This window comes from Patella vulgata, chromosome 4 (genome assembly GCF_932274485.2).
Source record: "Patella vulgata chromosome 4, xgPatVulg1.2, whole genome shotgun sequence".
Lineage (NCBI taxonomy): Eukaryota > Metazoa > Mollusca > Gastropoda > Patellidae > Patella > Patella vulgata.
Genome location: NC_065882.2, coordinates 54,493,941 through 54,510,345, shown reverse-complemented (window position 1 = coordinate 54,510,345; position 16,405 = coordinate 54,493,941). Strand labels below are relative to the sequence as shown.

The following is a 16,405-nucleotide window of genomic DNA, read 5'->3' as shown; positions in this document are numbered from 1 at the left end:
TTTTTCTCTCAGTTTATTATAATTATAAATTTTTACAATTATATAAAGATTGGTTGCCAGGCAACGAAACATATGCACACCAGCAGCTTCGATAGTGAAAGATGGCCACAACAGTTTATTCAAATATTTATGGTGTGTGTGTGGGTGTGCAAAACTACACAAATAAATATTACCATAACAAGCGGCATACATGTAGGGGTGGATCGGAAGTTTCCGTAGATCAGATCTTTACTGTTGCTTTACTCTCAGACAGCATATAAATTATTTGAGAATTTTAGAGTGTTAAACTAGAATTTTGGATTACGGACATGAATGATGGCAATATACGACCAGATTTCAACACGTTTATAAAAATTGTACATACACTGAATAATAAAAATCAATGACAAATCTATAATAATCTAACATAGATAGGTGTAACAATGGTTATTATGGTATTAAGCTGGTAGTGGTAGCAAAGTTTTAAAAAACCCAACAAAACAACATGGAATAATTAAAAAATGAACAAAAAGTGTCTCATATCCTCAATAATATGAATTATTTTGGGGGCAATTAAAATTACATCTATTGCATTGGGAATGAAATAATTTGTATTTCATTACATAATAATAATATAATATTCAAATTGACACCTATTTCATGCAGCTTGAATATTAGCCCATATTAGTTTTATATATTAAGAGTTTGAAAACTTCAAATCTTTTTTCAGGTACTAGTACTGCATTTCTAATTCTAAGAGAATGACTTGAATAAATTTGAACCAAAGTTTTTCAAGATAAACACTATAAACACTATAAATATATCACATTAAGGTGGAACTGCTTTGGTAAATAGATGAAAATATTATATTGTAATGATGACATATCCTATTATTATATTAAAAGTTAAAGATATTTATATAGCAATTACCTAGTGTACAGAATCAATGAAGATCTAATTTAACCTAGACATTAACTACATTGTATTATGTACAACTACATTTATCTCCTATATATATATATATACACACACAAATTATTAATAAAAACATCCATATCACAATTAATATTGAATTTATCATTGAAATCTGGTGCACAAATACAAATAAAATGAATGCAACAAATTCTTTAACAGGGTTGGCTATATGTATATAGACACAAAGTATTTTAACTAGTATAAAATGTGTTTTATGGTATGAACTTCTTCTGAATGATGTTCAAAACTTAGATGTAGGTAGTTATACATGGATAACATATTGTTGTAACACATTATAAATAATATGTAGATTTGAAGCAAAACATAATATAATTATAAAATACCCCAATTTCTTTACTTGTAGATTTGAAGCAAAACATAATACATGTATATAAAATACTCCAATTTCTTTACTTGGAGTTGGCAATATGAGACACAAATAAACCATCTAATAAAAAGAAGCTACCAGTATATATGTAATTTTTAAGAAACATCCATTAGCTTTCAAGATAAAGTCATCATACCAAAGTAAATAAATAGTACAAAATAATTCGATAAGTTAATCATTTCAACCCATTTCATGTGCAGGAGAAAAGTCATATGCTCCTTTCAAGCCAATTAATATTGCCACCTAAAACTAAAAGCTAATATTAAAGCAAATTATGATATTGCCCAGGAATGAAAAAACTACGAGCTCAAACCTCTATTAAGCTTATATGGACAAACAAAATACTCCACAAATTCTGATAAATACCGGTCTAGCTCAAATATTAATCTTTCAAGAAATTGGAATGATGAAGGCTCCTAAAAAGTAATATTGCTTACGACACACTGCAGGTATATACGGTAATTAAAAGACAATAACATAACGAAAATTGTACATGTAAATATGTACACATATCCATTAATTCTAAAACAAAAACAAATATTGAGGTTCAAATAAAATGTAAGAATGTAAATATAAAAATAACAATCAATGACAAACAAATTTTTAAAAAATCAAATATAAAGTAAATAAATATATATTTTTGCTTGTATTTTCATGAACACATATTACGCTTATTACTGTCAGTTATTAATAAAGATCCAGTAGGCCTATACTGATAAAAATTATTAACACCCCCTCTTTATTACAATTTGCAGTTTCTTGCAGTTATGCAATGGTAAGATTAAACAATTTATTTAGAATTCCTCAAATGCTAACATTTTGTCATTATGCTTCATTATATAACCCCTCTCCTCATTAAAGATACATTACGTAAGATTGAGATAACGAGCTGGGCATTCTTGCTATAATAGTTAAAGATAGGTTGCCAGGCAACGAAACATACGCCCACAGCAACTAAATCGTCCGGGCAGTCAACAAGGGTTGTCGCATATTTTTACTTTTTTCGGTAATGAAACATTTATAATACACTAAAATCTGATTAAGAGCAACAACTCACGAAGTAATTATCAGAAAACTATTAGAATTTGTTTGGTTTTTATAAAGTTCGGCCCCATGCTAACGTTTTGTATGCAAAGCTTTTAATATCATGGATTTAACTGTTTAAGTCATAAAAATTCATTGAAAATCAATATACTTGTTCGTCTCAAGATCTTAAACTCTGTGTATCAATCTGAAGTCAATCGGATTATAACTTTAGCCTTTAGAGCATCACAAGATTTTGCAAAGTGATCAAGGGCCATAACTTTGGCAGTAATTATCGAAAACATTGAAAATCAATAGGAATCTTCGTCTCATGACCTCAAACACTGTGTATAACTTTAGCCTCTAGAGCATCCACAAGATTCTTTGAAGTGATCAAGGGCCATAACTCTGGCAGTAAGTATCGGAAATTGCTGAAAATCAATAGGCTTCTTCGTCTCATGACCTTAAACACTGTGTATAAATTGAAAGTCAATCGGATATTAACTTTGGCCTCTAGAGCATCCACAAGATTTTTCAAAGTGATCAAGGGCCATAACTCTGGCAGCAAATATTGGAAATCGCTGAAAATCAATAGGCTTCTTCGTCTAATGACCTTAAACACTGTGTATAAATTTAAAGTCAATCGAATATTAACTTTCGCCATAACTCTGGCAGTAAGTATCGGAAATTGCTGAAAATCAATAGGCTTCTTCGTCTCATGACCTCAAACACTGTGTATAAATTTAAGGTCAATTTGATATTAACTTTGGCCTCTAGAGCGTCCACAAGATTTTTCAAAGTGATCAAGGGCCATAACTCTGGCAGTAATTATCGGAAATCGCTGAAAATCAATAGGCTTCTTCGTCTCAAGACCTTAACACTGTGTATAAATTTAATGTCAATCAGTTATTAACTTTAGCCGACGGATCGCCGGACGGACGGACGGGGGCGACGACAATATACGACCACATTTCAATGTGGGCGTATAAAAAATTGATCATGCAAAATGAATACGGGTATATTGAAAATATCTTTCAAATTACTTTATTCTGAGAAAAGTTATCAATGTTTGTAGTTTTGACATTGATGGTTTATTATCGTAACCACCGTATTGGTTGTTCCAGACTTACCCTTGCTTCTCCATTTTTAAATTAAATTATTAAATGGCCAAACTGTTCTAATCTACTTAAAATCGGAGCCATCTGAAGGCCTAAAGATTTGGTTATGGTCTTGTCATGTTAATAAATGTCTTATTAATAATTTATATAACATTGAAGGACCTTTAGCTCTTGAATAATGCCTCTTTATTTAGAGGAGCTACATGTAAATGGTTTTGATTTAGGTCAAAATAAAGAGTTGAATTGGGTTGATCTGGAGTGTATTTTGTTCTGAAATATTTTGCAGAACCTAATATTTTTTAAATGCATGATAGACAGATACCCACTCTACAAAGTAAATCAACATCTCAAACTTGACTAAACGGACACTTTTTATTTTTGACCCAATTAAAGAGGTCTGTCATTCATTTTAATAAATCACAAAAATATACTAAAAAAAAAATTGCCATATTATGTAGTACAGAATTAATATTAGTAGAAAATATAAATATGATCACTTTTTTATATCAAACAAATACACATAATGCCATTTAAGGACAAATTATGATATCCACTGTACTGGACTGCACTGTAATTTAATTTATCAATATCATACTAAATATTTCATATCATAATAAAGATGTTTAAACAGAAATATGTAAATAAATGCATGATACATAATTCTAGCAAGAGACACCCTTGTATAAGATTCTAGAACATGCTTAACATAATCTCAGTTAATAAATAAAAACACACCTTAAACATTGCTCTTTAACATACATTCATAGTTTCATGCTTCAAATATCTCTTTCTTAATGTACACAGATTTTCCACACTGACGGTTTACTTACATATAATGAAATCATATAGATTAATAAGAAAGGTGCATCTATTTACAAAGTGCAGCTGGATAATAATCATTTAGATAATGCACTAAAAAGTAAGACATGTACATGAATGTTTGTTGTATGAAGCAACTGATGGCAACATAAAGAAACCTGTACTGAATTATGCATACTAGACTGCTGCCCTATTTCAATATAATTTCTTTCTACACTGCCACACCTGTAGAACTTCATTATGCATGTAGCACTATCAACAGCACTATAGTAAATATTCAACAATATATTTCCTCCATTTTAATATACAAATGTATTGAGAGAGAGAGAGAGAGAGAGAGAGAGAGTTAAGTCCATTCCACACAAACTAGGTCATTTCGGAACTAACACACGGTTTAATTCTATTTCAATAATTGCTTGTGCATAGGGGTGTTTACCTGTGGGAGGAAACCGAAGGACCTGGAGAAATCCATGAGGTTGGACATGTGGTCCTACTCCATGTCACATACATACAGGGAATTGTAACAAGGCCACTTGACTCAATGGCAGACCTTGCCACCCAACCTCCTCACAAATGTATTGAATGAAAGAAATAAAAATATATGTTTGGTGTGTTAACATGATTTTATCCTACCAAATAATATGCTTCCATCAACATTTGCAATGACAGGATTAGAATTCAGGTAGCAAGCAAAATGGATTAGTCTGTTGATGAAATAGGAATTATATTGGGGAAACAATATGCCTTAATGTGGACTAACAAGAAATGTCGTGCTCAAACTGAGATTTGACCTGAAATTTTGAATGCCTTATATTACTGATAATTACATTTAATAATTTTCGTCAGGTGTTAAACTTGAAAAAAGTCAAAATGTTAAAGTGAGATTGAAGAACATGCACCTTGGTATAATTTTCATGATGTATGATTTAATTACCGGTGGTGAAAAATGTATTTATAAATGACAGCATGACACACTTGGCAAACATGCTTAAATTTACTGTTATTTTCAATTTCAGCCTAACCCAAGTTTTCTTTTGTCAGTTTGCAATTCAGATCTACATGTACATGTATATGTAACAGATACATATAGTTAGAAGTCAATTTATTGACAGTTCTTTCAGAAATTATTCTACTTCATTGTTAATTGAACAAAGGCATTTGTATTTCAAATTGTCTCATGCATAATGCTTGGCAAATTACCGAAACTGAATCAATCTTCTACAAGCGTAAAATAAGGAACTTGATCTAAATTATCATAGTGAACTTGTATCCATGACTTACCTTCACTTACTATACCAGAATGACCAGCTTGCCAATTACCACGTGGAAGATAAACATTACGATAATTCACACCCTCACACAATATTGGTGTTACAAGAATCTTATCCCCCACTAAAAACTGATCGTTAATAACCTGAGCTACATCGTCTTCAGGCTCTGGCCACCACAGTGGTCTGATGAGTGGATCACTTTCCTGATTTTCACGTAATTCCTGTAAATAGGGAATCACTACTTGATTTCTGAGTCTCATCAAGGTCTCCACACGTCTGTTCATAACTTGATCAGACATAACAGGGAAAAATGGAAGTCGGTAACCTGGATAAAAAATAACTATTTGAAGCCAGCGTGTCAACAGTTCCTCTGTGATATCAAAGTCTATTAATTTACCAATGTCTGCTATGATCAGGGAATAACTTTCTAAACCCAGCATGAGTGTTTCGGGAACAACTTTATCAAAGCATCGCGATTCTTGAGTAAAATTCATGTTTGTATGAACTACAACATGAGCTTCATTTAACATAAAGCCAGCCACATTCTCTATAACCATGGTAACATTCAGCTTGGCCACCATCTTGGCAAAAAACTTTGGATAATCAAGAACAGATGCATTAGTGTTTTGAAAGGATATTAGACTGGGAATATCCACATGAAGTAACTTAAATGCTCCTATATCCAGTTGGTTTAAAAGGTTTGATAACTGTTTGATGTACCAGGATGTTGCGTTTTGATTAGTAATATCCAGAACAGCCCCCTCATGTCCATCCCAATTCATTAACTCTGTCGCTAGATTCATTTCATCACGAACAAAATACTTATTAGCAATACCAATTTCAAAGTTCTTCGACTTAAATGCAAAAAAGGCACTGATGGGTACCATATATTTGCAATGATCAACACTGAGTGATGTTTGTAGATTTTTTAGTTTGGTAAAAACTTCTGGTTTGAAAACAAGGTCACCATACTGACTTTCCCAATCACTGAATAATTCTAAATATGAACACTTAGAGTTTGAAGCAATCTTTTCTTTAATGGTATCCAAGCCAGATTCATCTGTGACATAGTAAATGGGGTGTGGTATGATGTCATTCATCTTAGTGTTAAGTGGGGTTTTGGCAAGAAACTCTTCCAAAAACTCTTTCGTTCTATAATAGGCCTGCTGCATATCTTCTCCTTGACAAATGGTGTATCTGAGAACAGGTTTAGCACTTATGGCCTTGTAACTTTTGGTAGCAGCAACACAAAGTTGTCTTTGTGCTGATATATTCCAACTGACAGAAAATGGGGTGTTGTTATTAATGACAATACTGACCCCAGCAGATGATAACCAATAAGGTACCAAATTACGATCCAGTTTATTAGGATACTTAGGATAGAACGACATGTTACGCAACTGGATATCTTTCATTGGCCATGTACTATGACCATCTGATAGAAACCCAAACCAGTTATAGGTCTGTATGTAAAAACAATCTTCTGCTTCAAATTCTTCTGACAAAGCTGTCCAATCAATAGAATAACACGAGTTTGTCACAACTTCATTTTTATGAAAATGAACCTCAGCCATTTTACGCCAGTCTATACAGTTAATTTCGTATTCATTAATTTCATCATTCCAACACTGTTCGTATGGTGTGGCCTTTAAATGCATTCCAAGATCTGCATATAGAACTCCATCGCCTGCAGCATTTTGAATTTCTAAAGTTCTTGCTTTTACAGTGAACTTAAACCTGGAACCCATACTTACAGATTCATTACTGTCTTTATGAAACAACCACACAGAAAATACTCCAACAACAATTAATCCAAACATCAAATACACAGCTACTTTCATTATCCGCCTTTTTCTGCGTTTATTTTCCTGGACATGGATGGCCTAGAAAAAAGAAATTTCAGATTCATCAATAATTAGGTAAATTATCATTGTTTTGATGGTCAAGAATCTTTTACAAAGTCATTAAGGATAAGATGGGACAAATCCAGTTTGTTAACAGATAGAAATTCAGCAATGAGTTCTAGACATTTCTTCAGAACATTGTTCTGGCTACAGGTAGGTAGTACAACACTTCTTATTCTAGGTTAAAGTTTGATGAAACTTGTAGGCTACTTTTTCTGGACAGCAAATGAAAGTATCTAATTATTTCTTTTAATACTGTAATTTTTACACTAGTTCTAGTCGACTTAATTAATAATATCAGTGATCAGTATACCATATGTGGAGGATAACAAATAAGGCATAATAATAATAATTAATGTTAGAAGCTTTTTCTCCTTATGCTGTAAACCACAAAATAGATGTGTCATAAAAATGAAATGTATAAAACCATACAGCCACTAGAACATATTAAAATAGATAATCAACTAAAATTAATTTAATTAACAACTAATCATTCATCATAATCAACCACTAATCATTCGTCATAATCAACCACTAAAATGAATTAAATAATTAACTACTGTATTAATAATCAACCACTAAAATAGATTATCTAATCATTCAATGATTAAAATGTAAAATATTATCAACCACTAAAATGTATTAAATAATCACCCACTAAAATGCATAAGTCCTTTAAAAAAAATGTGTTCAATAAATTTAACTTAACAGCCACATGCATGAAACACCTTATATTTAGCAGTGGACATTAGTGTTGTTATCAAACCAATCCAAGAGCGGATGATTATATCAATCACCCACTTTCTACTTTCATACATCAATGCATCAGATTTATCAATTTGTATAAAAAGATTTTTTTTATGTAAAATCAAGCCTGTAGTCTAAGGTCTTATGTTAAAGCTTTCTTGTGATGACAGTTATGTCAGTTAGCAACTGGTGCCAAATCAAACTAAATTTGTTGAGACAGATTAGCGATGTTAGATAAAATGACAAACATGCATGAATTTCCCAGTCTCAAACATGAAATATTAATAGGATAGTAAATATTTAAAGGACAAAATGTGGGTAGGTAGATGTGCTTGGTAACTAAAACCAGAGGCTGCCAGGCAGGATACGCCCACATTTTGCAAGAGATGGATAGAGAACAAGCTAAAACAAAAAGCGATATTTCGTGCAATCAAAGGCCATAATTCAGGAAGTTACAGTCCGATATGCGCCAATATCGACAGGAACCAAGATCTTTTGGGTTATAGAGATATATTTCAAGTTTCATCAAAATCGAATCAAAATTGTGACTTTTAGAGGGTCCACAACTTTGATATACCATATATTTACACTATTTGCGTACGAGAGGCGCCCATTTCGTCCGGCAGTTTTCATCTATTTCCCGAAACGAAATTAGAGTGTAACGGTGATGTATTCAAACTTTGTTTTAAATCGGATAAAATTGTGACCTCTAGAGGGACCACAAGCTAAAAACACGATTTTTCGTACAATCAAGGGCCATAATTCAGGACGTTATGATCCAATATGTGCGAATATCGAAAGGAACCAAGACCTCTGCGTTATAAATATGTATGTCAAGTTTTATCAAAATCGGATCAACACTTTGAACTCTAGAAAGTTCACAACCTTGATATACCAGATGTTTACACTATTTGCGTACGAGGGGTGGCCATTTATGATCCGATATGCACAAATTTTGAAAGGAACTCAGATCTTTGGGTTATAAACATATATGTCAAGATTCATAAAAATCAGATCAAAATTATGACCTCTAGAGGGTCCACAACCTTGATATACCATATTTTTATACTGTTTGCGTACGAGGGGCGGCCCGGCAGTTACGAACTCAAGCGGCATTACAGTGTAACGGTGATATATTCAAACGGGTTTTTAAATCAGATAATAATTGTGACCTTTAGAGAGACAACAAACTAAAAATGCAATTTTTCGTACAATCAGGGGCTGTAATTCAGGAAGTTACGATCCGATATACGCAAATAGCAAAAGGAACCAAGATCTTTGGGTTATAAACATGCATGTCAAGTTTCATCAAAATCAGATGAAAATTGTAACCTATAGTTATAGAGTGTCCACAAACTAAAAATGTGTTTTTTCGTACAATCAGGGGCCATAATCCATAAAGTTACGTTCGGATATGCACAATTATCGAACGAGCCAAGATCCTTGTGCTATAGTATAAACATAAACTTAAAGTTTCATTAAAATCGGATGAAAATTGTGACCACTAGAAGGTCCACAAACAAATTGTGGATGGACGTCCGGACGGACAGGGGCGATGACAATATACGTCCACATGAAAATTTGGGCGTATAAAAAGGCATATGTTTTGCTAAATTTCTGATTTCCCGATGCATAGATGATGCAAATGTCGATGTTTACCTCCGATGCATTGACTCCTGAAATTTTAGTTGATGGCAGCACTAATGGGAGTTGTGATAACACCTATAATAAGAAAATACAAACGTACACATTTATTTTGAGTTACAGAGTGTTCATTTTAAACTGAAAGGACTACATCCCTACTCCCTTTAAAATAAATAATCGTAAACATGAAAAAAAAAATCCTAATGAATTAAAAGTGCATTGTACTTACTTCTTCATTTTCCCTTTCTCTCATCAAAGGTGCACTTGATTCTTTACCTTGCTGCATCTTCAGTTTCTAATATTTAATGTATCCTCTGAAATATATAAAAATAATTAAATTTGAGATAATCTCATCTAACTTATTGTTGGGAAAAGCCAACCTGAAGTGATGCTCAGTATTACATTTTGCATTTTTAACAATTATATTGAGCCACAGTCGTTTGCACCTGCTTTGTCCATTCTTTTGTCGTTTGTGAATCAGCCATCCCATTGCTAATTTCTTCAACATTGTCTTGTAGGATATGTTTTTATTTGTGCATTACAAATGGCACCCAAATTTATAAAATACACGACTTGTGTACTCATTATTAAATGTTCATTGTGTTTTAAAATAGTGGATATTAGAATCCGATATTTTCACGATAAGAAAACAACATCAATATTGAATGAAATGGACCAATATATTAAATTCTATTTCGTGTTTTTAATTTCAAACATTATGGAAAATATTGAGTTAGAGGTTTAGCTCCTTTAAATACATATTGATTTTACCCAAATTACCCCCCCAAAAAAGGTTTTGATGGACGTGTGCATTCACACTGATGAAAGGGAGAAGCCCGTTTTGTTGTACATGTACTACAATTTCACCAATTGAGAATACATTGTCAGTGATATATCACTTGAGAAGCAGCGTATCACTTAACATAGATTAAGGAATTGCTGTGTTATTGGACAGCAAATTATGGAAGCTGGATAGATTTATGAATAATACAAAAATGTACATAGTCTTAAGCATACAAGTATACTCTGGTTCAATATAACAAAAATTCTAAAATATGAAAAAATTGTTTTTAACACAAATTAAGAAATAATCCATTTAATACTTTAAAAGTGGCCTACTGGACCGTAGGTTTCAAACCTGAATTGGACGATTTCTTACTAAGTTTAATTAGAATTAGGGAATTTTTTTTACCAGAATGTAATTAATCCGACAACAGATTATTTTCTAATCTTTCGAGGGGTAAATTTCATAAATTAATAGGATTCACACTGGTAATTCTACTTAAAGGGACAATAACACTCTTGCTGGCTTGAAAGCTCCAGAAAATAAAAAATAGCCTTATTCTAAGTACTAGATGTTTAAGTGTCCTACCTGTTGTGTAAATTATCCATTACATCCTATTTTACTTGTCCAGAGGGTTCGAAAATATTTTTAAATCGAAGTTTCATTTGAAAAGGTTTACATTAGACGTTTCAAACCATTATGTTGAATTTTTCAAAATTTTTAAATAAGGTGTGTTAAGATGAAATTTGTATCATCAATTAATTGAAATATTCTAAAATAGTACAATTTGTTGACCAGAATAAAGATTGGGACATATTATTCAGTTACAACAAGAGTGGTATTGAGCCTTTAAACTGGTAATTATCTCCCCATGGCATTTTTTTTGATATCAATGTTTTGACCATCTTGGTATGGTATGGTTGTGACATTTTTTTCGTTGGTGATTTCCAATTTCACCTGCAGATTCTTCTGCCTCAAAAACTAAACATGGGAGTCTGGTAAAAAATATACCCCAAATGCAACACTGTACTTTGATTCTAGATAAAGAAATCAACAAAATTGCCATGGAAAGAAAGAGATTTATACATGTAATAGTATATGTTTTGTATACAGAACTACAATAAACAATAAACAGACAAACTAAGCTTAAAATACCAGTCTTTATCCATAAAATAAATTGATATGAATTGCAGATAAGGGAACAAGGACCAAGAATGTTTTTATTCTTCTTTTTGTTTCTAGCAGATCGATTATAAAAGACAAGGTGTATTAAAATTGGCATCAATCCAATTAATATAATTTTGTTCAAAAACCACCTGACTACTCTATAAGCTTATCTCTTAAACTTGTTTACTGGTACCAAGATTTTTACTGAGACAGTGTATCTATATTAATAAGACTTCTATTCATTATATAATAATCATCTATGAATTCATCTTTTAATTTTTACATCTTTTGCAACATTTGTCTTAAGACTTAAGAGAATTATTCATCGTAGTCAACATCCCATTGACATCGTGAATTAATCAAAAAAGACTAATAAATTTAATTGGTCAAGAAAAGTTTTTGCATCAATTGTGTTTTCTTTGACCAACCGGATCATAATTATATCGCCATAACATAGATTCAACGATAAATATCAATCAAGAACAAAATTACCTGATTGATATTTATATTAAATTCTTTTGTACAAATTTCATAATATACAATTATGTTGATGTATAAAATGGTTTTCTCAATTTCAGTTTAAAAATAATAAAATAAAATATAATATGAATAGCCTCTAGCCATTCCAAGGTCATACAGGCACACTTAATTTCATGAGTGATTCTCTGTACAAACGGAATGATATCCATTCAATTCATTTGCTGGAATAACAATATAATCAAGATAATTTAGCACCAAAATAATGTCCTGTTTTGACTGAATATGATATAATCGACAGATTATACTCACCATAAAAAAATATATATAAATGAAGCAAAGCAGACAGCGTGTGTGAAGAATAGGGAATCTGGTTTTGAAAAACTACTGAGCTGAGGAGGAAGATACATCTACACTGCTGAAAACGCACACACGGCTGACATGGAAAATATAACCTCGGTTATTATCAGTAGTTCGGTCAAATATCCATTTTCTACATATCATACATTCTAATACCTTTGTGTTAATCACGGTACCTGTGGTTGACTGACCAGCAGTCTTTGAGAACAGTTTCTTATCTTTTGTGTCAAGAAAGATTACATTTCTCTGAATACTAATTAATGAGTTATCGCCCCTTAATAATTCTGTATAAATCCACCTCGGCAGACCGAGTGGAATAATGAACCCGGTTATCCAGTGCGCCAATGTTAAAGGGCGTGTGGCTTCATTTTTGGAACCTTGAAATAGACGAAAATGGTTCTAAAAAAAAACATATGAATGTATGTAAAGTGATATATATTCAGATTTTGAAAACAAATATTGTAATTTCTAATAAATTATGTTTGGTGAAATACGTGAACATTTCAAACTGAACGGCAGTCGTTTCTTAGTTTAGTTTGAACAATATTTATTCAATAGGCCCTAAACTGAATTGAACAACAGGCTAAGGCCTATAAGTTGTCTCTAAACATATAAAATAGTTAAATCTTATGTTTACAATAAACAATGATGGACATATATATGTATAGACATTTAGCCCGTTCTACACGAATTGTTTTTTCATTGTAATTTTGTGGTTTGTGAATTAGCCTTTACTAATTAGCCTACTTAATTGTGTTGTAGGATATGTTTTTATTTGTTCATTACAAAATGGCACCCGAAACAATAGAATACACGACTCGCGTACTGATTTAATAAATGTTCATTGTGTACATAGGCGTAGGGGCTCGATGACAGTTAGGGGGGCAGAACCCGAAATGCCCGAAAAAATTTCGGGTTTACAGACAGCAGCGACCTTGTATACCCCCCTCCCCCAAAGACAATTTTGGAATATTTGACGGCTGCAAACACGTTTTCCTGCTATTGCAGCCGTTGAACAAAGCAACTTCAAAGTGGTCTAATATAGCCTAATTAAGGTGGCTGACTCGGAATTCCAATCAATCGTTTACAGTCCTCGAAGACGGGACCGTTAGGAGTAAATTTTGAAAATTTAACTGCCGCAAACGCGTTTTCCCGATATTTCAGCCAGTGAACAAAGCAACTTCAAGCGGTCTAATATAGCCTAATTAAGGTGGCTGACTCAAATTCCAATCAATCGTTTACAGTCCTCGAAGACGGGACCGTTAGGAGAAAATTTTGAAAATTTAACTGTCGCAAACGCGTTTTCCTGCTATTTCAGCCGGTGAACAAAGCAACTTCAAAGTGGTCGAATATATATTATAGCCTTATTAAAGATGAGTTCCCAGAAAAGTATTTATCGGGTGGTTATTTGCAATAAAAGTATGGCAATTTTGGTATGGAAAGTAGAGATATCCAATCTTACTAGAAAAATACTGGATTCCCCAAAAAACACTCATGGTGCGTATACAGGACAAAAATGTAAGGGTTCCCCTAATCAACAGCCCGACGATTATGACCTTCTGCACGCACGATGTCAAAGGTCACAAGCGAACATTGAGCGCTTGATGTACAAGTTGATAAACTTTATGAAGAGTTAGACGTACAATACTTTCTGAGATAAAAATGACGGAAAAAGACGCGGGTAGTGGATAATCCGAGAATTTGATAAGGATTCGATATTTGTAATAAATAGTAAGCGATTAAAGACAACATCATCTTGTGTATGCAATGATTTCTCCTCTGACTCCCAAGACCTGACGTAAACATGACCTGGTTTGATCGAATTTTAATAGCAGGGCATTCCTTCGCAATTACAATGTTTGAGAAGGATTTGAAGCATAATTATGACAAACTAATTAGTTTGAATATGTTTTTGGTCCATATATACCATTAAATCACCCAGTTTATACGCGGGAACCCATCTTTAAGGTGGCTGACTCGAATTCCAATCAATCGTTTACAGTCAACGAAGACGGGACCGTTGGGAGAAAATTTTGAAAAAGTAACTGCCGCAAACGCGTTTTCCTGTTATTCCAGTCTGTGAATACAGCAACTTCAATTTGGTCCAATATAGCCTACCTGGCTGACCCGAATTCCAAACAACCAATCAATCGTCGCGCGGTATATGGAGGCCTCACCCTCCCGGAGAAAAATTTGAAAATTTAATCACCGTAAATGCGTTTTCTGCTATTCTAGCCCGTGTAAGCAACTCCAAAAGTATCCAATGGTTTTGTAACTGAAATCCCACTCTGAATTCTAACCATCCAATCAGACTGCTGCATCTGCATTCACAAATAATAATCGATGCCTGAAAAATGTCGCACAAAGTAGATTGGCTCCAGACAAAATGTTTTAATCCATAGTCAATTCAGTACAAATTCGTGATATTCAATTACAAGAAAAGTAAAATTAGTGTTTTATTAGGGCTCGATGACAGTTAGGGAAGCAAAACTAGAAATGCCCGAAAAATTTCGGATTTATAGACAGCGGCGCCGGTTTTCTTTGAGAGGCGAATGACCCGCCAAGAAAATTTTGGAATATTTGACGGTCGCAAACGCGTTTTATTGCTAGTTTCCTCTGCCGCTTTCCGGCCCGATGCCCGTTTTTCGGGCAATACCTATTTTCGGGCAATACCGTTTTTTGGGCATACCTATCATAAGAGAGCTTCGGGCATATTTTCGGGCATATGCAGTGGACAAGAAAAAGACGAGAAAATACTTTTCGGGCAGTGTGGATGTCATAGAAATAAGTTAGTTATATTTTTTCTCTAAACGTTAATAGAAAAAAAAGGTCGTCGAATTTTTCATTGCCCGAAAATATGATTGTGTAGTAGTTAATTTATCTTAAATATTGGATATTAGGATCCAATATTTTCACGGCAAGATAACAACATCAATATGGATTGACACTTACCAATACTGAATTTTTAATTCGTGTTTTTAATTTCGAATATTACACCAGCACCCCTCCCCCCAACACATACGTCCAAAAAGAGCGCGGTGCTGGGGGGGGGGGGGGCACAAGCTTTTGAAATCGATAAACAAGCCTTTTTCCGGAATATTATCAGTTCATTATAATAGAAAAATTTAAACTTATCCTGACAGGTTCATACATACTTACGTTCGGGGTCCAACTCCTCGGAATGTTCCCGCCTTATCTTTTTTAGTCTATACACAAACATATTTTTCAAAGGCCTTATTTTTAATAAAGATTTTTTTCTCACATTTTTAAGGTGGACTTAGTTGGAGTTGCTTGTTTTGCTGTTTGGGGTTGTTTTCTTTTTGGGGGTGGGGTAGGTGGTAGGTGGGGTGGGGGTGGGAAGTTTGATAGATTTTGTTAAAATAATTATAAAAAATAGGCTACACTACATGTATTTCAAAATGGATTGTATAAGAAAAAAACAAACCTAAACTTCTATACGTGGGTTATGTCTGTTTGGACAACGCGTATAGCTGTAGGTGCCGAACCCCCCTGTGGTAGAGGTGAAACTCTTTCATATTGTCATTGTCACACATAAACAATTTATTCGATCTTTTTGGGTGTAAATATTGCTTCTTTAGTTTAACATGAAAGCTACTATCGTTCATAAATAGGGAAGCCGATGCCCGTGGCTAACAACATTATAGGGATATTTTCCATAATGCCAAGAAAATGTCAATAGCGGCCATTTACCATTTTAAACGACGTTATCATAGATGATAAGAATCTAT

The 16,405-nt window shown here is 33.2% G+C and overlaps 1 protein-coding gene across 2 annotated transcripts; it reads right to left on the bottom strand.

Moving 5' to 3' along the window:
* On the bottom strand, positions 1–12,915 carry LOC126818718 (myogenesis-regulating glycosidase). 2 transcript variants are annotated; one of them, XM_056100554.1, is made up of 5 exons: positions 12,609–12,915; positions 10,098–10,182; positions 9,884–9,946; positions 3,089–7,456; positions 1–2,701 (listed from the first exon to the last, which is right to left on the bottom strand). In XM_056100554.1, exons 2-4 carry the CDS (start codon positions 10,152–10,154, stop codon positions 5,513–5,515), a joined length of 2,064 nt encoding a protein of 687 aa, XP_055956529.1. In that variant the 5' UTR covers positions 10,155–10,182; positions 12,609–12,915; the 3' UTR covers positions 1–2,701; positions 3,089–5,512. The 2 variants fall into 2 exon arrangements, with proteins under 2 accessions (XP_055956529.1, XP_055956530.1); XM_056100555.1 differs by lacking the exon at positions 9,884–9,946.
* Between the last annotated feature and the right edge of the window lie 3,490 nt (positions 12,916–16,405).

Coding starts and splice junctions, on each gene's coding strand:
- LOC126818718 (XM_056100554.1), bottom strand. CDS start 10,154: ATGCAGCAAGGTAAAGAATCAAGTGCACCTTTGATGAGAGAAAGGGAA. Junction 9,947..10,097: donor GAGAAAGGGAAAATGAAGAA/GTAAGTACAATG, acceptor TTCTTATTATAG/GTGTTATCACAACTCCCATT. Junction 7,457..9,883: donor CAGGAGTCAATGCATCGGAG/GTAAACATCGAC, acceptor TCTTTTTTCTAG/GCCATCCATGTCCAGGAAAA.